The sequence below is a fragment of the Ranitomeya variabilis genome, chromosome 7 (assembly GCF_051348905.1).
Source record: "Ranitomeya variabilis isolate aRanVar5 chromosome 7, aRanVar5.hap1, whole genome shotgun sequence".
NCBI classification, from domain to species: Eukaryota; Metazoa; Chordata; class Amphibia; order Anura; family Dendrobatidae; genus Ranitomeya; species Ranitomeya variabilis.
Window position 1 is genome coordinate 19,089,122 of NC_135238.1, and position 24,979 is coordinate 19,114,100.

Here is a 24,979-nt window from a genome sequence, read left to right on the forward strand (position 1 = left end):
TGTATAGCAGACCTCGTATATATAACTAGAGCAGCCAACACTAGGGGGAGCTGAGGAGCTTACTGCAGACTGAGTGCAATGTATAGCGGACCTCGTATATATAACTACAGCAGCCACCACTAGGGGGAGCTCAGGAGCTTACTGCAGACTGAGTGCAATGTATAGCAGACCTCGTATATATAACTACAGCAGCCATCACTAGGGGGAGCTCAGGAGCTTACTGCAGACTGAGTGCAATGTATAGCAGACCTCGTATATATAACTACAGCAGCCATCACTAGGGGGAGCTCAGGAGCTTACTGCAGACTGAGTGCAATGTATAGCAGACCTCGTATATATAACTACAGCAGCCGCCACTAGGGGGAGCTCAGGAGCTTACTGCAGACTGAGTGCAATGTATAGCGGACCTCGTATATATAACTACAGCAGCCGCCACTAGGGGGAGCTGAGGAGCTTACTGCAGACTGAGTGCAATGTATAGAGGACCTCGTATATATAACTACAGCAGCCGCCACTAGGGGGAGCTCAGGAGCTTACTGCAGACTGAGTGCAATGTATAGCGGACCTCGTATATATAACTACAGCAGCCGCCACTAGGGGGAGCTGAGGAGCTTACTGCAGACTGAGTGCAATGTATAGAGGACCTCGTATATATAACTACAGCAGCCGCCACTAGGGGGAGCTCAGGATCTTACTGCAGACTGAGTGCAATGTATAGCAGACCTCGTATATATAACTACAGCAGCCGCCACTAGGGGGAGCTGAGGAGCTTACTGCAGACTGAGTGCAATGTATAGCGGACCTCGTATATATAACTACAGCAGCCGCCACTAGGGGGAGCTCAGGAGCTTACTGCAGACTGAGTGCAATGTATAGCGGACCTTGTATATATAACTACAGCAGCCGCCACTAGGGGGAGCTCAGGAGCTTACTGCAGACTGAGTGCAATGTATAGCGGACCTTGTATATATAACTACAGCAGCCGCCACTAGGGGGAGCTCAGGAGCTTACTGCAGACTGAGTGCAATGTATAGCAGACCTCGTATATATAACTACAGCAGCCACCACTAGGGGGAGCTCAGGAGCTTACTGCAGACTGAGTGCAATGTATAGCAGACCTTGTATATATAACTACTGCAGCCACCACTAGGGGGAGCTCAGGAGCTTACTGCAGACTGAGAGCAATGTATAGCAGACCTCGTATATATAACTAGAGCAGCCAACACTAGGGGGAGCTGAGGAGCTTACTGCAGACTGAGTGCAATGTATAGCGGACCTCGTATATATAACTACAGCAGCCACCACTAGGGGGAGCTCAGGAGCTTACTGCACACTAAGTGCAATGTATAGCGGACCTCGTATATATAACTACAGCAGCCGCCACTAGGGGGAGCTCAGGAGCTTACTGCACACTGAGTGCAATGTATAGCAGACCTCGTATATATAACTACAGCAGCCGCCACTAGGGGGAGCTCAGGAGCTTACTGCAGACTGAGAGCAATGTATAGCACAACCTCATATATATAACTACAGCAGCCACCACTAGGGGGAGCTCAGGAGCTTACTGCAGACTGAGTGCAATGTATAGCGGACCTCGTATATATAACTACAGCAGCCGCCACTAGGGGGAGCTCAGGAGCTTACTGCAGACTGAGTGCAATGTATAGCGGACCTCGTATATATAACTACAGCAGCCGCCACTAGGGGGAGCTCAGGAGCTTACTGCAGACTGAGTGCAATGTATAGCAGACCTCGTATATATAACTACAGCAGCCATCACTAGGGGGAGCTCAGGAGCTTACTGCAGACTGAGTGCAATGTATAGCAGACCTCGTATATATAATTACAGCAGCCGCCACTAGGGGGAGCTCAGGAGCTTACTGCAGACTGAGTGCAATGTATAGCGGACCTTGTATATATAACTACAGCAGCCGCCACTAGGGGGAGCTCAGGAGCTTACTGCAGACTGAGTGCAATGTATAGCAGACCTCGTATATATAACTACAGCAGCCACCACTAGGGGGAGCTCAGGAGCTTACTGCAGACTGAGTGCAATGTATAGCAGACCTTGTATATATAACTACTGCAGCCACCACTAGGGGGAGCTCAGGAGCTTACTGCAGACTGAGTGCAATGTATAGCGGACCTCGTATATATAACTACAGCAGCCGCCACTAGGGGGAGCTCAGGAGCTTACTGCAGACTGAGTGCAATGTATAGCACAACCTCATATATATAACTACAGCAGCCGCCACTAGGGGGAGCTCAGGAGCTTACTGCAGACTGAGTGCAATGTATAGCGGACCTCGTATATATAACTAGAGCAGCCGCCACTAGGTGGAGCTCAGGAGCTTACTGCAGACTGAGTGCAATGTATAGCACAACCTCATATATATAACTACAGCAGCCGCCACTAGGGGGAGCTCAGGAGCTTACTGCAGACTGAGTGCAATGTATAGCGGACCTCGTATATATAACTACAGCAGCCGCCACTAGGGGGAGCTCAGGAGCTTACTGCAGACTGAGTGCAATGTATAGCACAACCTCATATATATAACTACAGATGCCGCCACTAGGGGGAGCTCAGGAGCTTACTGCAGACTGAGTGCAATGTATAGCACAACCTCATATATATATAACTACAGATGCCGCCACTAGGGGGAGCTCAGGAGCTTACTGCAGACTGAGTGCAATGTATAGCACAACCTCATATATATAACTACAGCAGCCGCCACTAGGGGGAGCTCAGGAGCTTACTGCAGACTGAGTGCAATGTATAGCACAACCTCATATATATAACTACAGCAGCCGCCACTAGGGGGAGCTCAGGAGCTTACTGCAGACTGAGTGCAATGTATAGCACAACCTCATATATATAACTACAGCAGCCGCCACTAGGGGGAGCTCAGGAGCTTACTGCAGACTGAGTGCAATGTATAGCACAACCTCATATATATAACTAGAGAAGCCGCCATGTACGGAAACTTAACGGTGGCCGACCATTTATTATATATGGGGTATCTCGGCTTACTCCGCTCTCCCCATTAAAAAAAAAATGTACACTTGGCTCAGCTGATTGTGATAACTGTTGAGCAAATGCACATCTGAGTGTATTAGACATATTGTTGTTTTGTTTTTTTCGTTTTTTTTAAAGGTGAGTAATAGATGAATTTGCTGCCATTACAGCTCCTGCGGGGGCCACCATTCAGTATTCTTTGATTTTTGGATTGTTAAGATTCATATGGACATTATAGCTGACACTGTTATTGGGCACTGTGGATGGCACTGTTATGGGGCATTGTGGATGGCACTGTTATGGGGCACTATGGATGGCAATGTGATGGGGCATTGTGGCTGACACTGTTATGGGGCACTGTGGCTGGCACTGTTATGGGGCACTGTGGATGGCACGGTTATGGGGCACTGTGGATGGCACTGTTATGGGGCACTGTGGATGGCACTGTTATGGGGCACTATGGATGGCAATGTTATGGGGCATTGTGGCTGACACTGTTATGGGGCACTGTGGCTGGCACTGTTATGGGGCACTGTGGATGGCACGGTTATGGGGCACTGTGGATGGCACGGTTATGGGGCACTGTGGATGGCACTGTTATGGGGCACTGTGGATGGCACTGTTATGGGGCACTGTGGATGGCACTGTTATGGGGCACTGTGGATGGCACTGTGATTGACACTTTTATGGACACTGTGGCTGACACTAACAGGACACTGTGGCTGACACTATTATGGGGCACTGTGGCTGGCACTGTTATACTGGGTAATTGGTTTGTGAGGGACAGTCTCTCCCCGTCTATAGGGCCTCTCGTAGGTCTGTTTGGGCTGGAGCAGAGCAGTCATTTGCAAATTACATATGGACATCGCTTATTAACGTGACTGCAATTAATGCCCAATTACATGGCAGCCGCGGTGATCCGCTCCATTTACTCCATGCGACATGAATATGTTGCCTATTTAGACACTGACTCACTGGAAAATGACAGCTAAAATCCTCATTATAATGAATCAGATTGTGGAGTGACATCGGTATGAGATCCAGAACTAATCCTGACACGCACCGAAGCCTGGCACCAGATCATACGGGTGAGCATGGCGTCACATCGCTGGCAGATCATATTGGTGTGCATGGTGTCACATCGCCGGCAGATAATACTGGTGTGCATGGTGTCACATCGCTGGCAGATCATACTGGTGTGCATGGTGCCACATCGCCAGCAGATCATACTGGTGTGCATGGCGTCACATCGCCGGCAGATCATACTGGTGCGTATGGCGTCACATCGCCGGCAGGTCATACTGGTGCACATGGCGTCACATCGCCGGCAGATCATACTGGTGCGCATGGTGTCACATCGCCGGCAGATCATACTGGTGCACATGGCGTCACATCGCTGGCAGATAATACTGGTGTGCATGGCGTCACATCGCCGGCAGATCATACTGGTGTGCATGGCGTCACATCGCCGGCAGATAATACTGGTGTGCATGGTGTCACATCGCCGGCAGATCATACTGGTGCGCATGGCGTCACATCGCTGGCAGATAATACTGGTGCACATGGCGTCACATCGCCGGCAGATCATACTGGTGCGCATGGTGTCACATCGCCGGCAGATAATACTGGTGCACATGGCGTCACATCGCCGGCAGATAATACTGGTGTGCATGGCGTCACATCGCCGGCAGGTCATACTGGTGCACATGGCGTCACATCGCCGGCAGATCATACTGGTGCGCATGGCGTCACATCGCCGGCAGATCATACTGGTGTGCATGGTGTCACATCGCTGGCAGATCATACTGGTGTGCATGGTGCCACATCGCCAGCAGATCATACTGGTGTGCATGGCGTCACATCGCCGGCAGATCATACTGGTGTGTATGGCGTCACATCGCCGGCAGATCATACTGGTGGGCATGGCGTCACATCGCCGGCAGATCATACTGGTGTGTATGGCGTCACATCGCCGGCAGATCATACTGGTGCGCATGGCGTCACATCGCCGGCAGATCATACTGGTGCGCATGGCGTCACATCGCCGGCAGATCATACTGGTGTGTATGGCGTCACATCGCCGGCAGATCATACTGGTGTGCATGGCGTCACATCGCCGGCAGATCATACTGGTGTGTATGGCGTCACATCGCCGGCAGATCATACTGGTGCGCATGGCGTCACATCGCTGGCAGATCATACTGGTGTGCATGGCATCACATCGCCGGCAGATCATACTGGTGTGTATGGCATCACATCGCCGGCAGATCATACTGGTGCGCATGGCGTCACATCGCTGGCAGATCATACTGGTGTGTATGGCGTCACATCGCCGGCAGATCATACTGGTGTGCATGGCGTCACATCGCCGGCAGATCATACTGGTGCGCATGGCGTCACATCGCTGGCAGATCATACTGGTGTGCATGGCATCACATCGCCGGCAGATCATACTGGTGTGTATGGCATCACATCGCCGGCAGATCATACTGGTGCGCATGGCGTCACATCGCCGGCAGATCATACTGGTGTGTATGGCGTCACATCGCCGGCAGATCATACTGGTGCGCATGGCGTCACATCGCTGGCAGATCATACTGGTGTGCATGGCATCACATCGCCGGCAGATCATACTGGTGTGTATGGCGTCACATCGCCGGCAGATCATACTGGTGCGCATGGCGTCACATCAATGCAATATTGCCTTGCGCAGGCGTGTACTCCGGAGGACAGAGAATGAACTTCAATCCAATATTGCGGCCAGCATGCAGCCAGCGGGTAAGGAAAGGGTGAATCAAACACCCGAAAACCCCGCCCATATGACCCAAAACCGGTCTCGCCAAATCCAGGTGACAGGTTCCCTTTAAGAACAAATGCGAAGTGAAATAGTGGATTATCAGGCAGATAAGATCCTCAAAGCTTTTTGTGCACGATATAATACCGCCAAGTATATATATAAAAATACCGCCACAAGCTATTAATGACCCCGGTCATCCTTTCGGACCGTTCTTAGAGAATCCCACTAGGTTTGGAAAATTTGTGGATGGTCCTGACACGGACTCCACCTGGAGTTTGTCCGTGTTCCTATTCTGCCCACTAGTGGCAGGAACCCGTAATTCCAAAATTTCCAGTCTGCCGGATGCTGGGAAGGGGGTGTAATCAGGACACTAATCTATTAGAGCAGCTCCAAGAGCATCACTTCTCCAGGAGGACCCGACACTGTGGGATCAGTGTGATTCTTCATCTTGCTGTGGTGGCGCTGAAGGGAAATTAAATACTTCCAGCTGGATTACACCACAGATGATCGCTGTGATCAGTGATCCTTCTACAGGCAATCTAGAGGAGAAGGCGGATCAGAGCTCGTGTTTATTTATAAGCAGGGATGACTGAGCGACTAAAGACCAAAAATGGCTGATTATAGTTCAACTAGATGGTAGCCTGATTCAAACGCATCGGGTATTCTAGAATATGTATGTAGTTTATTTATGAAGAGTTTAGAATAATACATTGAATACACAGGATTCGGCCGGCCGCGACAATCCCGCGCCAATTCGCGGCCAGACTGCGCCTGTCGCTGATTGTTCGCGGCCGGCCAAGTAGTATATAGCACAGCCACGTAGTAGTATATAGCACAGCCACGTAGTATATAGCACAGCCCACGGAGTGTATAACAGCCTACATAGCATATAACACAGCCACGTAGTTTATAACAGCCCACGTAGCATATAGCACAGCTCACATAGTATATAACAGCCCACGCACGCAGTATATAACACAGCCCACGTAGTGTATAATACAGGCCACATAGTGTATAACACAGGCCACGTAGTGTATAACACAGCCACATAGTATATAGCACAGCCCACGTAGTATATAGCACAGCCATGTAGTACATTGCACAGCCACGTAGTATATTGCACAGCCCACGTAGTATATTGCACAGCCCACATAGTGTATTGCACAGCCCACGTAGTATATTGCACAGCCCAAGTAGTACATTGCACAGCCCACGTAGTACATTGCACAGCCCACGTAGTACATTGCACAGCCCACGTAGTATATTGCACAGCCCACGTAGTATATTGCACAGCACACACAGTATATTGCACAGCTCACGTAGTATATTGCACAGCCCACGTAGTACATTGCACAGCCCACGTAGTATATAGCACAACCCACGTAGTATATTGCACAGCCCACGTAGTATATTGCACAGCCCACGTAGTATATTGCACAGCACACGCAGTATATTGCACAGCACACGCAGTATATTGCACAGCTCACGCAGTATATTGCACAGCCCACACAGTACATTGCACAAGCCACGCAGTACATTGCACAGCCCACGTAGTACATTGCACAGCCCACGCAGTATATTGCACAGCCCACGTAGTACATTGCACAGTTCACGTAGTACATTGCACAGCCCACGTAGTACATTGCACAGCCCACGTAGTATATTGCACAGCCCACGTAGTACATTGCACAGCCTACGTAGTACGGTATATTGCACAGCCCACGCAGTATATTGCACAGCCCACGTAGTATATTGCACAGCCCACGCAGTATATTGCACAGCCCACGAAGTATATTGCACAGCCCACGCAGTATATTGCACAGCCCACGCAATTTATTGCACAGCCCATGTAGTATATTGCACAGCCCACGTAGTATATAGCAATGTGGGCATCATATCCCTGTTAAAAAAAAGAATTAAAATATTAAAATAAAAAATAGTTATATACTCACCTTCCGTCGGTCCCCGGATCCAGGCGAGGCGTTTACCGATGCTCCTCGCGCGCTCCGGTCTCAAGAGTGCATTGCGGTCTCGTGAGATGATGACGTAGCGGTCTCGCAAAACCGCTACGTCATCATCTCGCGAGATCGCAATGCATGGAGCGGTCACCGGAGCGTCACGAGGAGCGGGAAAGGCCTGTTCGGGATCCGAGGGGCCGACGGACGGTGAGTATATAACGATTTTTTATTTTTTTTATTATTTTTAACATTAGATCTTTTTTACTATTGATACTGCACAGCTTTCTATATACTGTCCTCCCTCCCCCACTGCATCTAGTTCACTCTCTGACTTTGAACCAGTTACAGAAGAAGAAGTAAGCAGGCTCCTTGCATCTTCTCGCCCGACCACTTGCACCAGCGACCCCATTCCGTCGCATCTCCTCCAGTCCCTTTCCCCGGCTGTCACCTCTCACCTAACAAAAATATTCAACCTTTCCCTCACTTCCGGTATTTTTCCCTCCTCATTTAAGCATGCCATCATACATCCACTACTTAAAAAGCCCTCCCTCGATCAAAATTGTGCCGCTAATTATAGACCTGTCTCTAATCTTCCCTTCATCTCTAAACTCTTGGAACGCCTGGTCCACTCCCGTCTTACCCGCTATCTCTCAGATAATTCTCTTCTCGACCCTCTTCAATCTGGTTTCCGCTCTTTACACTCTACTGAAACTGCCCTCACTAAAGTCTCTAATGACCTACTAACAGCTAAATCTAATGGTCACTATTCCATGCTAATTCTCTTGGATCTCTCCGCAGCATTCGACACTGTGGATCATCAGCTCCTCCTCACTATGCTCCGCTCCATCGGCCTCAAGGACACCGTTCTCTCTTGGTTCTCCTCCTATCTCTCTGGCCGATCCTTCACTGTTTGTTTTGCTGGTTCCTCCTCCTCTCACATTCCCCTTACTGTTGGGGTTCCTCAAGGATCAGTCCTAGGCCCCCTCCTCTTCTCTTTGTATACTGCCCCTATTGGACAAACAATCAGTAGATTTGGTTTCCAGTACCATCTCTATGCTGACGACACCCAATTATATACCTCTTCTCCTGTTATCACGCCGACCTTTTTAGAAAACACCAGTGATTGTCTTACCGCTGTCTCTAACATCATGTCCTCCCTCTATCTGAAACTGAACCTGTCAAAAACTGAACTCCTCGTGTTCTCTCCCTCTACAAACCTACCTTTGCCCGACATTGCCATCTCTGTGTGCGGTTCCACCATTACTCCAAAGCAACATGCCCGCTGCCTTGGAGTCATCCTTGATTCCGAGCTTTCATTCACCCCCCACATCCGATCACTGGCTCGCTCTTCTTATCTGCATCTCAAAAACATTTCCAGAATTCGCCCTTTTCTTACTTTCGACTCTGCAAAAACTCTTACTGTCTCACTTATTCATTCTCGTCTGGACTATTGTAACTCTCTACTAATTGGCCTACCTTTTACCAGACTCCCCGCTCCAATCTGTCCTGAATGCTGCTGCCAGGATCATATTCCTCGCCAACCGTTACACCGATGCCTCTACCTTGTGCCAGTCATTACACTGGCTACCCATCCAATCCAGAATCCAGTACAAAACTACTACCCTCATCCACAAAGCACTCCATGGCTCAGCACCACCCTACATCTCCTCTCTGGTCTCAGTCTACCAACCTACCCGTGCCCTCCGCTCTGCTAATGACCTCAGGTTAGCATCCTCAATAATCAGAACCTCCCACTCCTGTCTCCAAGACTTTACACGTGCTGCGCCGATTCTTTGGAATGCACTACCTAGGTTAATACTATTAATCCCCAATCCCCACAGTTTTAAGCGTGCACTAAAAACTCATTTGTTCAGATTGGCCTACCGCCTCAACGCATTAACCTAATTATCCCTGTGTGGCCTATTAATAAAAAAACAACAACATAATCACGTTCCTCCATCATGTTCTCATACACTTTATGCAGTTAATAGCCTCTGTGTCTGTACTGCTACATACTTAGGCAGTTAACTGGTTCATGCAGCTTTACATGAACACCCGAGCCTTACACTATGGCTGGTCCAAATAACTAAAGCAATTGTTACCATCCACCTCTCGTGTCTCCCCTTTTCCTCATAGATTGTAAGCTTGCGAGCAGGGCCCTCATTCCTACTGGTATCTGTTTTGAACTGTGATTTCTGTTATGCTGTAATGTCTATTGTCTGTATAAGTCCCCTCTATAAGTTGTAAAGCGCTGCGGAATATGTTGGCGCTATATAAATAAAATTATTATTATTATTATTATTATACTGCATAGGCAGCATCGATAGTAAAAAGATGGTCACACAGGGTTAATAGCAGCGTTAACGGAGTGCGTTACACCGCGGCATAACGCGGTCCGTTAACGCTGCCATTAACCCTGTGTGAGCGCTGACTGGAGGGGAGTATGGAGCGGGCACTGACTGCGGGGAGTAAGGAGCGGCCATTTTGCCGCCGGACTGTGCCCGTTGCTGATTGGTCGTGGCTGTTTGGCCGCGACCAATCAGCGACTTGGGATTTCCATTACAGACAGAAAGACAGACAGAAAGATGGAAGTGACCCTTAGACAATTATATAGTATACAAGTAGGAAAGAGGCGGAGTCTCCTGGCCTAGAACGTTTCCTTTGTTTCCCCGGGGAGATGTACTCTTTATCATTGTTTTCTTGATTACTTTCCTATCAGTTTTACTCTCGAGAACGAGTCTTGGAAACGTCTAACGCGACCATAAATAAAGAACGGTAAAGATTTCCCCAAACTAAATGAAAAACATTTACAACTTACTTGACAGAGATGGAGAATTCCCCCGGGGAGCTCTCACTGTCTCTGAGCAGGAAAGCTCCTATAAACCTCCGACTCAGCAGGATTCCTTCAGCCACTTGTCTGGAGATCCGGCCGCTATACCACCTGTACGGAGAATATAGTGACATAACCTGTATAAAGTGACATGGAGCAGGCTGGTATAACATGGGCATATGCTGTATATAATTATATGTACAACTGGTATAACATGAGCATATTCTCTATATAATTATATACTGCAAATACAGCTCGTATAACATGGGCATATTCTGTATATAAATATATACTGTTTGTACTGTATAACAAGAGCATATTTTGTATATAACTACAGTTGTGCTGAAAAGTTTACATACCCCGGCAGCATTTTTGCTTTCTTGGCCTTTTTTCAGAGAATATGAATGATAACACCAAAGCTTTTTCTCCACTCGGGGTTAGTGGTTGGGTGAAGCCATTTATTGTCAGACTACTGTGTTTTCTCTTTTTAAATCATAATGACAACCCAAAACACCCAAATGACCCTTATTAAAAGTTCACACACCCTATTTCTTAATACCGTGTATTGCCCCCTCTAACATCAATGACAGCTTGAAGTCTTTTGTGGCAGTTGTGGATGAGGTTCTTTATTTTCTCAGATGGTAAAGCTGCCCACTCTTCTTGGCAAAAAGCCTCCAGTTCCTGTAAATTCCTGGGCTGTCTAGCATGAACTGTGCGCTTGAGATCTCCCCAGAGTGGCTCAATGATATTGAGGTCAGGAGACTGAGATGGCCACTCCAGAACCTTCACTTCGTTCTGCTGTAGCCAATGACAGGTCAACTTGGCCTTGTGTTTTGGATCGTTCTCATGTTGGAAATTCCAACTACGTCCCATGCACAGATTCCGGGCTGACGATTGCAACTTTGCCTCCAGTGTTTGCTGATAACGTGCTGCATTCATCTTTCTTTTACCTTTGACCAAGTTTCCTGTGCCTATGTAGCTCACACATCCCCAAAACATCAGCGATCCACCACCGTGCTTTACAGTAGGAATGGTGTTCTTTCCTTAATAGGCCTTGTTGACCTCTCTCCAAATGTAACTTTTATGGTTGTGGCCAAAAAGTTAAATTTTGGTCTCATCACTGCAAATTACCTTGTTCCAGAAGTTTTGAGGCTTGTCTCTGGGCTGTTTTACGTATTGTAGGTGAGATACTTTGTGGCATTTGCACAGTAATGGCTTTCTTCTGGCGACTCGACCATGCAGACCATTTTTTTTCAAGTGCATCCTCATTGTGCATCTTAAAACAGCCACACCGGTAGTTTTGAGAGAGTCCAGTATTTCAGCTGATGTTATTTCTGGGTTTTTCTTTGCATCCCGAACAATTTTCCTGGCAGTTGTGGACACCATTTTTGTTGGTCTACCTGACCGTGGTTTTGTTTTTACAGAGCCCTTGATTTTCCATTTGTTAATCACAGTTTGAACGCTGCTGACTGGCATTATCTATTCCTTGGATATCTTTTTGTATCCCTTTCCTGTTTTATACAGTTCAACTACCTTTTCCCGTAGATCCATTGACAATTCTTTTGCTTTCCCCATGACTCACAATCCAGAAACGTCAGTGGCAGGATGATAGACGCAAGAGTCTGTCTGGATCCCAGAAACTCACTCAGCTTTTATGCACACACACTGATTACAAGCAAACAGGTCACAGATGAGGATGTCGCCTTTAGGAGCCATTCACACCCATTTGTGTCAACTTCTGTGCATGTTCTCAGGCCAAAATCACCAGGGTATGTGCACTTCTGATCAGGGTCATTTGGGTGTTTTGGGTTGTCATTCTGATTTAAAAAGAGAAAACACAGTAGTTTGACAATAAATGGCTTCACGCAACCACTAACCATGAGTGGAGAAAAAGTTTTGGGGTTATTATTCATATTCTCTGAAAAAAGGCCAAGAAAGCAAAAATTCTGTCGGGGTTTGTAAACTGTATATAATTATATATGTACAGCTGGTATAACGTGGGCATCCCCTGTATATAATTATGTATGTACAGGTGGTATAACCTGGGCATCTCCTGTATATAATTATATATGTACAGCTGTTATAACCTGGGCATCTCCTGTATATAGTTATATATACAGCCGGTATAACCTGGGCATCTCCTGTATATAATTATATATGTACAGCTGGTATAACCTGGACATCTCCTGTATATAATTATATATGTACAGCTGGTATAACCTGGGCATCTCCTGTATATAATTATATATGTACAGCTGGTATAACCTGGGCATCTCCTGTATATAATTATATATTAAGCCAAAGTAATACCGCACATGAGACTACCAGAAAGTATACAGGCTAATTTCAGATTAAAATATGCCTTTATTTATAATAAGGTGGCAAATGGTTACAATAAAAATAAAATAAAAAATAATAAAACGTGCGCAAGAACACGACTAATTAATGTAATATATTTATATATGTTTCTAGCTACCCCGGGAAAGGACTCAGTATAGGGATGATTATATATTACTCAACCATGCATATATTATTATTGTGAAAACCATAAAAAAAGTGATTAAGCCACAATAAAGTGAGAAAGAGTGCACACAACTTTACACCAAGTGTAATATGACTGATACATCATCAATTAATCAGAAATTAAATAAAGTGCATGCGTGAAAAAAAATCACACAATAAAGGCAAATCAATGTGCAAAATACGCATAAATATCTAGTACTTACAAATATATACAAAAATTATATCATAGTGAGATATACATCCTATACCTGGGATAAACACTAAAGTTCAAAAAGTGCAAAAGGCCACACATTCAGGGCAAACCAATGTGTAAGATACGCATAGATCTATATACAGAATATATCACAGCGAGATATATATCTCCTATATCTGGGATAACACTGAAGTGCAAAAAAGTGCAGAAAGACCGCACATATAGGGCCAAATGGTGTGCAGAATCTCCAACGATCCACCATAAGAATAGATGCACACAAATTATAATAGCACAGTAAAATATATGTCCTATACCTGAGGGGTAAGCTGGGTCCCGTCTCTGCGCACCCCTGAAGAAGGAGTTTTCCGAAACGCGCGTCGGGGTCTGCAGAGACGGGACCCAGCTTACCCCTCAGGTATAGGACATATACTATACTATACTGAGTCCTTTCCCGGGGTAGCTAGAAACAGATATATTACATTAATTAGTCCTGTTCTTGGGCACGTATTATTATTTTTTATTTTATTTTTATTGTAACCATTTGCCACCTTATTACAAATAAAGGCATATTTTAATCTGAAATTAGCCTGTATACTTTCTGGTAGTCTCATGTGCGGTATCACTTTGGCTTAGTTGTCCCCCTTGCAGTGGTTTCCACTAAAAAATCTTCACAGCACACCATAACTACCTGTGTACTATTAGTATATATATTATTATTTTTTTAATAATCTATATTTTGGATAAGTTTCAGGTGTTCTGTGTTTTTAAACTTATAATTATATATGTACAGCTGGTATAACCTGGGGATCTTCCATGTATACTCTAATTATATACACTCGTCAACACGGAAATTTCAACACCAAGAAGGAAAAGTGCTGGAATTCTGGGAATCCCAGAATGGAGACAGGTTACTGATCTGCAAATGATGGAGAAATGGGAGCTGGAACAAATCATCTGGATTCTTCAGTCTGGAGAAGGAGCAGAAATCCGGGCACTTACATTCATAGACGACCATTGATAACCTCACTGATTGGAGCTGATGCTGTAAGTGCCGGGATTTCTGCTCCTTCTCCAGACTGAAGAATCCAGATCATTTGTTCCAGCTCCCATCATTTGCAGATCAGTAACCTCTCTCCATCCTGGCAGTCCAGGAACTGATAGTTATGAATAGACCCTACAGCAGCTCTGCTCGTCCTCGCTACACAGAATGTGTAACGTATTTTAGGTTTTGCACTGGTCGTTGTGGTTTTAGTTTCCTATTCATGATATCTGTGACTTCAGGGAAATACAGCAGAAGAGGACGAGCTGGGGCGGCGGGTGGTTTGGATGTGGACGGGTGCAGACGATCAGATAAAACGCTACTTACGGATGGGGTTTCACTCTGATATAATTTTTGGGAACAAAACCTTCCAAGCCGTAAAGTTCTGCCTTGTACCAATTCTGGTCATCCTCCATATTAAGAATCTGAAAGAGTTAACAAATATTAATAACAAATATTAAGGCTACGGAGGATAAAGCTTCTATTTATTGTCTATCTATTATCTATCTATATATCATCTATATATTATCTATCTATTACCTATCTATATATCATCTATATATTATCTATCTATCTAAATATCGCTTTATTGGGGAGCAAAACAGAAAATGGGAAAATATATAAAAACTAACAGTAATGTGTCACATCTATGTAATGCGGTTAGGGATTACAATCGCGTATAACATTTTCAGTTTAAAAGTTAAAGAGAAAAGATAAGTAACAGAGAAGCAAACTTATAAATAAAGACTTAGGGTATGTGTCCACGTTCAGGATTGCATCAGGATTTGGTCAGGATTTTCCATCAGTATTTGTAAGCCAAAACCAGGAGTGGAACAATTAGAGGAAAAGTATAAGGGTATGTTTCCACGTTCAGGAAACGCTGCTTGTTTGACGCTGCGCAGAGCTGCAGCGTCAAACAAGCAGCGTCCAGATGTTCCAGCATAGTGGAGGGGATTTTATGAAATCCCGTCTCCACTATGCGTGGAAACCCGCACGCGGCGGCCCTGCGACTCCGGACATGCTGCGCGTCTTTTCAGATCGCAGCATGTCCGTACACCTTGCGGGGACGCTGCGTCCCCGCAAGGCATATCACAGGGCCCTATGGGAGAGAGCGATCATCCCGGATGTGAAGAGTTAACACATCCGGCATGATCGCGTCCCATTAAGGGGGCGGGGCTTAGCGCCGAGCGGCTTCGCCGCTGCGGCGATACCGCCGCCCATCCGTAACGTGGAGACATACCCTAACAGAAACATATGCACCACTTCTGCATTTATCACCCACTCCTGGTTTTGGCTTACAAATACTGATGAAAAATCCTGACCAAATCCTGATGCAATCCTGAACGTGGACACATACCCTTAGGGGGCAAAGTCAGAGCATGATTCCCACCTCTTATAATAGGTAGCGTAATAGTTCTTTGCTATGGCATGGCTTTTCTCATGAGTTAGGTAGAGCCATTTTATCCAAAATATCACCAATATTAGGAATAGAATCTTCTTTCCATAAAGCTGCTATAGAATCTTTAGTGAGCAGACATAAACGAATTACTGTGGATTTGTGAGAAGGGTGAATTACATCTAAATCCAATGATAGTAAGGCCATTTTGGGCGTCAAAACTATTTTTTTGCTTTACTATTTTATTAACAATTTGTGAAATTCCCAACCATAACGGCCTGATTGTGGGACACTCCCAAAACAGATGAAGAAGATCTGTAAAACCACATTCTCTCCAGCAATCTGGAGATTTACTGGGAAAAATTCTAGCCAACTTGAGAGGGGTAAAAAACCATCGAGATACTATTTTATGGTAGGACTCGTGTAATGTGGCGCAAATATTTGAAGAGTTTGTTAATCTGAAGGCTTCATACCATTGTTCTAGGGATATTATCATTCTCAGGCTCCGTGTTCAATGTATCAGATATTTTTTGAATTCCAATATGATTTATTGTCCGGATTGCACAACAGCAAGCTAGTAGATTCAGTAACAAAATATTTTTTTCTTAATGAGTTTCAAAATATATTTTTTTATGATAGTAACTTACGATCTCGAGTAGAAACATTTTTGGGGGTTAGTACAATTTCTTTGCTTATAAACTGCTTACCATCGTGCAAATCCCCTTCTTGTTTCCAAGAAGCTGGAATCTCTTCTGCCACAATTTTTGCAAAGAACCTTAAGGAAATGTTTTGAAGCTGGTTAAGCCTTGTACCTCTTTTATTATGAATCTGAGGCTTGGCTAAATATTTCCAGGCCCAGAGAGTAGCTGAAATTGTAGGTGATTGAAAAGTCATTGGTCTAGAAGATAGAAGAAATTCTAAAATAAGACTCGAAAGAGGGGTGTTGTTAATAATATTTTTCAATTTCGGACCATTCCGGAATGTTATCAGTTTTAATCCAAGAATGAGGCTGCTGAACTAAATTCGCATGGTAATAACGGATTACATTTGGAAGGGCAAGGCCTCCCTTTAGTTTATTTTTGAGAGTACTAGAGGTAGTCCTGGCTCTTTTTTTATTCCAAACAAAGCTATTTACTATTGACTGTAATTGTCTAATACATTCTAAAGGAAAATCTAAGGGGATGGCATAGAACATATAAAGGGTTTTAGGTAGTGTAAAAAGTTTAAGTAGAGTAATCCTGCCAATCCATGATATTTCCTGTTTCACTAAGTTATTTAACTCTGTTTGGGTATCAATAATGTTTTTTTTGTAGGTTAAACTCAATAGTTTTACGTAAATTTCTTGAGATAGAAATACACAGATAAACTATACATTATTTTTTCCCCATTCAAAACTTGAAAATTTTTTTGATTGAGTCGCTTAAGAAGAAATCCAAGATTTTTGATTTAGTCTGATTAATTTTATAATATGAGATTTTAGAAAATTCTTCAAAAATTTGTAAGATAGTTTATAGGGATTCTAAAGGATTAGATAAACTTAAAATGATATCGCCTGCAAATAAACCCAGTTTATATTGGTTATTTCCAGTTTGAATGCCTTTTATTTGCTGGTTCTCCCTTATACACTCAGCTAGTGGCTCCATTAGTAAAGCGAAAAGTAAAGGTGAAAGTGGGCAGCCTTGCCTTGTCCCGTTGGTTGTTTGAATTTTTTTGGGCAAATGATTATTCACAAATACATTCGCAGACGGATACGAGTATAATGGCATGATCATCCTTATAATTTTAGGGTTAAAGCCGAATTTACTAAGAGTAGGGTAAATTGGGACTATTTAATCGCTATCGATGGCTTTCTCTGCATCCAAAGCCACAAATAAAGATGGAGTTTTATTAAGTTTAATATGGTTAATTAAGTAAAAGCCGTCGCCGCCTCACCACCGCCAGAGCCGCCGCCGCCTCACCCCTACCTTCTGTCTCTTCCCCACTATCCCATAGAATGTAAGTCCGCAAGGACAGGGTCCTCCTCTCCCCTCTGTACCAGTGTGTCACTGTAAACCTGTTTACTGTAAATGATATCTATAACCCTGTATGTAACCCCTTTCTCATGTACAGCACCATGGAATTAATGGTGCTATATAAATAAATAATAATAATAATCTATTATCTATCTATCTACAGTATTATCTATCTATTATCTATCTATCATCTATATATTTATCATCTATCTATTATCTCTCTATTATTTATCTATTATCTATTATTATTATTTATCTATTATCTATCTTTATTATCTATTATCTATCTAACATCTATCTATCATCTATCTATTATCTATCTAATTATTATCTATCTATCTATCTATCAGCAAAAATTGGAACAGCACAAATCCTTTTACTTATCTTCGGGTGCAAAGCCCCTAGACCACCCGTCCACCGGTTGTCTCTAGTCCATACATTTCCAAAAAAGCAGGCAGCACTCCATTTTCTTAAAGGTAATATGCAGGATTTATTTAAGCCCACATGTCTGGCAGAGACATGTGGGCTTAAATAAATCCTGCATATTACCTTTAAGAAAATGGAGTGCTGCCTGCTTATTTGGAAATGTATCTATCTATCTATCTATCTATCTATCTATCTATCTATCTACCTATCTATCTCTGTATACATCTATCTCCATCTCTGAGGGCCATTATTTAACACACTAGTACCCAATCTAGACCATCCCTTTAAGTTGTGGGTTCCGGGTGTCTCCAGCTCCCATGTTGTGCCTCTATACATTTCAGATCCAACCACCAGACTAAACAAGGCAGGTAAACACAATAGAAAGCACCTAAGAATAGCGCTTCTGTGTACTGACCCAGGGAGGAAAAGAAACATCCTGTTTGTGCGGATATTTTACATTTTTGGCCCACGTCTTGAAGTGGACTCCTCCTCGTAACCAGTTAGATGCCACACCTTCAAAGCTGCAAAGAAACCTGTTTTGATAATTCTGTAATATGTTGGTAGGATCGAGACAAGGTGTAGTCCGTGGTCTCCAGTCCCTTATACGGTGGAGATTAGCGGCCCACCAACGATGATGCCGCTGAAGCTAATATCATGGCCATCCTGATGAAGGCAGCTGGATTTGCCCACTGCACCCTCTGCCAGCACCAGCCACATCATTTTATGATTTACCGTCTTACTATTGGTCCTTTTCAGATCCACCAACAATCTAATATTAATGAGAAATGGCTGACGGACTTCCATTGGCAAAAAAGTCAAAATAAAGGATTGATCCCAAGTGTTTGGCTCATTTTGCAGTAACACAGACCTTCAAATGACCTGGGAGTGAGTGTTTAAAGGAGATCTGTGGCCAAATCCAAAGTGACCAGTCTTTGCTTTAATTTTATTCCCACTGAGCCCCAGACTATAGCATTTTATGTTTTATTAAGATCCGCCATATGGTTTCAGAGATATGGCTGTTTTTATTTAGTATTCATTTTCATGGTCTCTACCAGAGGGGGTGTGACTCGCAGGGTAATTATGCAGTGACATGCCCCTGAGGACCCTGTGAGCCACACCCCCCTTTGTAAATATCCTAAAAATTACAACCTAATTAAAAGGCTTACATCTCTGGAACCATATGTTGAATTTGAAAAAAACAAAAAATGCAATAATCTGGAGATCAGCGAGAGTAAGACAAGAGCACAAAGTCGCCACTTTTGTTCTGAAGACATATCCCCTTTATACTGGAAATCTAACAAAAAACATCACTTAATATATTGTAAATCTCCAAAATAAGAGTGCTCTATAGAGGGAGACCAAATCCCTTTGACGCCACACAGAGCCTTCGATTACTGGAAGTCTTATTCAAGACATATTACAAGATCACTATGAAATACATATTCCCTTTAAAGGGATATAACAGCTTCTCCTTTTCTAACTAATTTTTTACACTGTTATACACATATCCTTGCATGCTGGGGGTTGTGGTTTCCCAACAGCTAGACAGCTAAGATCTTTAGATCTGATCAATCATCCGACACAAATCATATGGAGTCTTAAGGAGTGCCCCTTTAATTTGGGAACTGCAATTTAATCTTGGACTTTACATCTTGGATATATCTAATGAATATGATGATCGTACCTTCAAAGTGTCTCCCTTGCTGAATGGCAGCTCGTCCCTTTCGGTCGTCTTAAAGTTGTACATGGCCACAGCCTCCATGTCTTCTACTCGGGGAACCTCTGACTGACGTTCTGTGGGTTCAGTGACCACTAGCAGCAGATGACTTGCACTGGTGGAAAATCCGTGGGTGGGATGGCAGCCTCCAATGGGCTCTCAAATGGTGAGGAAGCAAGCAGAGCTCTTGGTAGTGGAAACCAAGTCATGCATGTCTAAGATCGAAGGTTGGGCCTCGGAAATTCAGAGGGGGCTACCGATAAAAGGTGATGTGCCAGTCACCAGCCCCTACCTAGGAGGAAAGAAAAAATGATAGTAGTAAGAGTACCAATTCTCAAATTGCTGAAATTGCACCATAGAGTAGTCTTCACTTTTTGGCAGCAGGTATCCGCAGTCTGTCAAGAAGGGGGTTGGAGACCATGGTCCCTGTGGGTGAGGGCGAGTACCTGGTTAAAAAGTGTACAGGCATCACGTAGAGCACCTGTAGGATGGTCATGAAAGCCGAAGACCACAGTCAGGATAAAAATACAGCACCTGCCACATACAGGAGCGCACTCACCGCACGGACCTCCAGTACTACCCACCAAGCAGCCGCTCTAAGGCCTCCTCTGATGGGAACGCGAAATCTCAAGCCTTAGCTGCAGTTTTATCTCCGCTCTGCTGAGTCTGCAAAGGAAGAGGCTCTTCTCTCACAAAGTCTTAACCTTTTTTTTTTTTTTTGCAGATAAAGGCAAACAGGATGTTAGTGTAAAACACTCCGACAAAACACCCGGCCTCATGACAGCCCAGCATAGTAGGCTGCACTGAGGGTCCATAACGTGCGTCCCCTCACAGCGGGGTCACTGCAAAATGTCCCAGTGTTATGTCTAATGGTATATACTGTACATCACTGACTGCAAACATCAATTCATTACCTACATATAATGGCTACAATTAGTATTATAACAGTTTTATGTTTCTACAGTAGTGGCAGCATTGTAGTAGTTATATTCTTGTACATAGGGGCAGTATTATAGTAGTTATAGTCTTGTACATAGGGACAGTATTATAGTAGTTATATTCTTATACATAGGGGCAGTATTACAGTAGTTATAGTCTTGTACATAGGGACAGTATTATAGTAGTTATATTCTTATACATAGGGGCAGTATTATAGTAGTTATATTCTTGTACATAGGGGCAGTATTATAGTAGTTATATTCTTGTACATAGGAGGCAGTATTATAGTAGTTATATTCTTGTACATAGGAGCAGTATTATAGTAGTTATATTCTTGTACATAGGAGCAGTATTATAGTAGTTATATTCCTGTACATAGGAGCAGTATTATAGTAGTTATATTCTTGTACATAGGGACAGTATTATAGTAGTTATATTCTTATACATAGGGGCAGTATTATAGTAGTTATATTCTTGTACATAGGGGCAGTATTATAGTAGTTATATTCTTGTACATAGGAGGCAGTATTATAGTAGTTATATTCTTGTACATAGGAGCAGTATTATAGTAGTTATATTCTTGTACATAGGAGCAGTATTATAGTAGTTATATTCCTGTACATAGGAGCAGTATTATAGTAGTTATATTCTTGTACATAGGGACAGTATTATAGTAGTTATATTCTTATACATAGGGGCAGTATTATAGTAGTTATATTCTTGTACATAGGGGCAGTATTATAGTAGTTATATTCCTGTACATAGGAGCAGTATTATAGTAGTTATATTCTTGTACATAGGGGCAGTATTATAGTAGTTATATTCTTGTACAGAGGGGCAGTATTATAGTAGTTATATTCTTGTACATAGGGGCAGTATTATAGTAGTTATATTCTTGTACATAGGGGCAGTATTATAGTAGTTATATTCTTGTACATAGGGGCAGTATTATAGTAGTTATATTCTTGTACATAGGAGGCAGTATTATAGTAGTTATATTCTTGTACATAGGAGCAGTATTATAGTAGTTATATTCTTGTACATAGGAGCAGTGTTATAGTAGTTATATTCCTGTACATAGGAGCAGTATTATAGTAGTTATATTCTTGTACATAGGGGCAGTATTATAGTAGTTATATTCCTGTACATAGGAGCAGTATTATAGTAGTTATATTCTTGTACATAGGGGCAGTATTATAGTAGTTATATTCTTGTACATAGGAGCAGTATTATAGTAGTTACATTCTTGTATATAGGGGGCAGTATTATAGTAGTTACATTCCTGTACATAGGAGCAGTATTATAGTAGTTATATTCTTGTACATAGGGGCAGTATTATAGTAGTTATATTCTTGTACATAGGGGCAGTATTATAGTAGTTACATTCCTGTACATAGGAGCAGTATTATAGTAGTTATATTCTTGTACATAGGGGCAGTATTATAGTAGTTATATTCTTGTACATAGGGGCAGTATTATAGTAGTTATATTCTTGTACATAGGGGCAGTATTATAGTAGTTATATTCTTGTACATAGGGGCAGTATTATAGTAGTTATATTCTTGTACATAGGGGCAGTATTATAGTAGTTATATTCTTGTACATAGGGGCAGTATTATAGTAGTTATATTCTTGTACATAGGAGCAGTATTATAGTAGTTATATTCTTGTACATAGGAGCAGTATTATAGTAGTTATATTCTTGTACATAGGAGCAGTATTATAGTAGTTATATTCTTGTACATAGGAGCAGTATTATAGTAGTTATATTCTTGTACATAGGGGCAGTATTATAGTAGTTATATTCTTGTACATAGGGGCAGTATTATAGTAGTTATATTCTTGTACATAGGAGCAGTATTATAGTAGTTATATTCTTGTACATAGGGGCAGTATTATAGTAGTTATCTTGTACATAGAGGCAGTATTATAGTAGTTATATTCTTGTACATAGGAGCAGTATTATAGTAGTTATATTCTTGTACATGGTGGCAGTATTATAGTAGTTATATTCTTGTACATAGGGGCAGTATTATAGTAGTTATATTCTTGTACATAGGGGCAGTATTATAGTAGTTATATTCCTGTACATAGGAGCAGTATTATAGTAGTTATATTCTTGTACATAGGGGCAGTATTATAGTAGTTATATTCTTGTACATAGGGACAGTATTATAGTAGTTATATTCTTGTACATAGGGGCAGTATTATAGTAGTTATATTCTTGTATATAGGAGCAGTATTATAGTAGTTATATTCTTGTACATAGGAGCAGTATTATAGTAGTTATATTCTTGTACATAGGAGCAGTATTATAGTAGTTATATTCTTGTACATAGGAGCAGTATTATAGTAGTTATATTCTTGTACATAGGGGCAGTATTATAGTATTTATATTCTTGTATATAGGAGCAGTATTATAGTAGTTATATTCTTGTACATAGGAGCAGTATTATAGTAGTTATATTCTTGTACATAGGAGCAGTATTATAGTAGTTATATTCTTGTACATAGGGGCAGTATTACAGTAGTTATATTCTTGTACATAGGGGTAGTAGTTATTCATTTTGCAATGTCTCAGAAGTAATTTTTAGTACCGATACTAAGCTGATGATATCCTGTACCCATATGACATCATAGCTTTTTCCTTACACAAATAACTTATTTATAGAGGGAGATAACAGGGTCTTTGGTACCACCTCTTGGAGGTTGAATAAGAAGTAAATATCAACTCTTTAATCTTTGATAAGATTGTCTCATGTTTCAGAGCTCTAAAGGTACCTTCACACGAAGCGACGCTGCAGCAATAGCGACAACGATGCCGATCGCTGCAGCGTCGCTGTTTGATCGCTGGGGAGCTGTCACACAGACCGCTCTCCAGCGACCAACGATGCCGAGGTCCCCGGGAAACCAGGGTAAACATCGGGTTGCTAAGCGCAGGGCCGCGCTTAGTAACCCGATGTTTACCCTGGTTACCAGCGTAAAAGTAAAAAAAACAAACAGTACATACTCACCTGAGCGTCCCCCAGCCTCTGCTTCCTGACACTGACTGAGCGCCGGCCCTAACAGCACAGCGGTGACGTCACCGCTGTGCTTTCACTTTCACTTTAGGGCCGGCGCTCAGTAAGTGTCAGGAAGCAGACGCTGGGGGACGCGCAGGTGAGTATGTACTGTTTGTTTTTTTTACTTTTACGCTGGTAACCAGGGTAAACATCGGGTTACTAAGCGCGGCCCTGCGCTTGGTAACCCGATGTTTACCCTGGTTACCAGTGTAAAACATCGCTGGTATTGTTGCTTTTGCTGTCAAACACAACGATACACGGCGATCGGATGACCAAATAAAGTTCTTGACTTTATTCAGCGACCAGCGACATCACAGCAGGATCCTGATCGCTGCTGCGTGTCAAACTAAACGATATCGCTAGCCAGGACGCTGCAACGTCACGGATCGCTAGCGATATCGTTACAAAGTCGTTTCGTGTGAAGGTACCTTTAGAATGACACACAGATCGGTGATGGTCCAGGTCCTGAGAACACACGGCATACACAGACCGGGGTACGGAGTCGAATCCTATGTTTTCTATTGAATCTGTACTCCATGAGGAATTTGAGCTGTGTACATCTCAGGATGAGGGGGGATTCAGGACCTGGACCACCACTGGTCTCTTTGTAACTATGAGCGTAATTAATATGAAAGGTTTATTTACTCTTTAAATCACTGGTTGTACTTAGCAAGAAAAAGTTTGCCTTTTGTCGCCATCTAGTGACATTTATGTGGTACTGCAAAATAACTTTATTGTTCTAATCTTGCAACATAAAAATTCCTTCCATTCTCTGAGCAAGTAAACTAGAAGCACTGGATCTTTAGGTAGCGGTGACGTCACTGAGGCTCCGCTCCCAGCAGCTCATTCACCAGTGGTTCTCAGCCTGGGCGGTCGCATCTTGGCACCGTCCAGGTTGAAAACTATTTCTCCACCAAACATGGATTACAGCGCGAGACAGGACGACGGACAAGTAAGGTATATTGTTGTTTTATTATGTTTGGTATATTACAGGAGAACGAGGGCTATGGAGGAATTAGGTGAGGTTGTAAGTATGGTTTAATTAAGATTATTAAAGGAGTCTGTCATTTT

The 24,979-nt window shown here is 43.1% G+C and overlaps 2 protein-coding genes across 4 annotated transcripts in view; both read right to left on the bottom strand.

Moving 5' to 3' along the window:
• GRAP (GRB2 related adaptor protein) overlaps positions 1-20,006 on the bottom strand; it is a 43,712-nt gene extending 23,706 nt beyond the window's left edge. For 2 of the 3 annotated variants that reach the window (XM_077274385.1, XM_077274384.1), the window contains exons 1-3: positions 19,875-20,006; positions 14,684-14,781; positions 10,590-10,712 (exon numbers count right to left, since the gene is read on the bottom strand). In XM_077274385.1, coding sequence (XP_077130500.1) covers positions 10,590-10,712; positions 14,684-14,781; positions 19,875-19,952 — 299 coding nt within the window. In that variant the 5' untranslated portion in view covers positions 19,953-20,006. Of the gene's footprint in view, positions 1-10,589; positions 10,713-14,683; positions 14,782-18,578; positions 18,602-19,874 lie in introns of those variants that run through there. The other variant, XM_077274386.1, reaches the window with a different exon arrangement.
• A 208-nt stretch (positions 20,007-20,214) lies between these two features.
• B9D1 (B9 domain containing 1) overlaps positions 20,215-24,979 on the bottom strand; it is a 180,494-nt gene continuing 175,729 nt past the window's right edge. The window contains exons 9-10 of the transcript XR_013217995.1: positions 20,492-20,573; positions 20,215-20,388 (exon numbers count right to left, since the gene is read on the bottom strand). The gene's annotated coding sequence lies outside the window, so the exon portion shown is untranslated. The remainder of the gene's footprint in view (positions 20,389-20,491; positions 20,574-24,979) is intronic.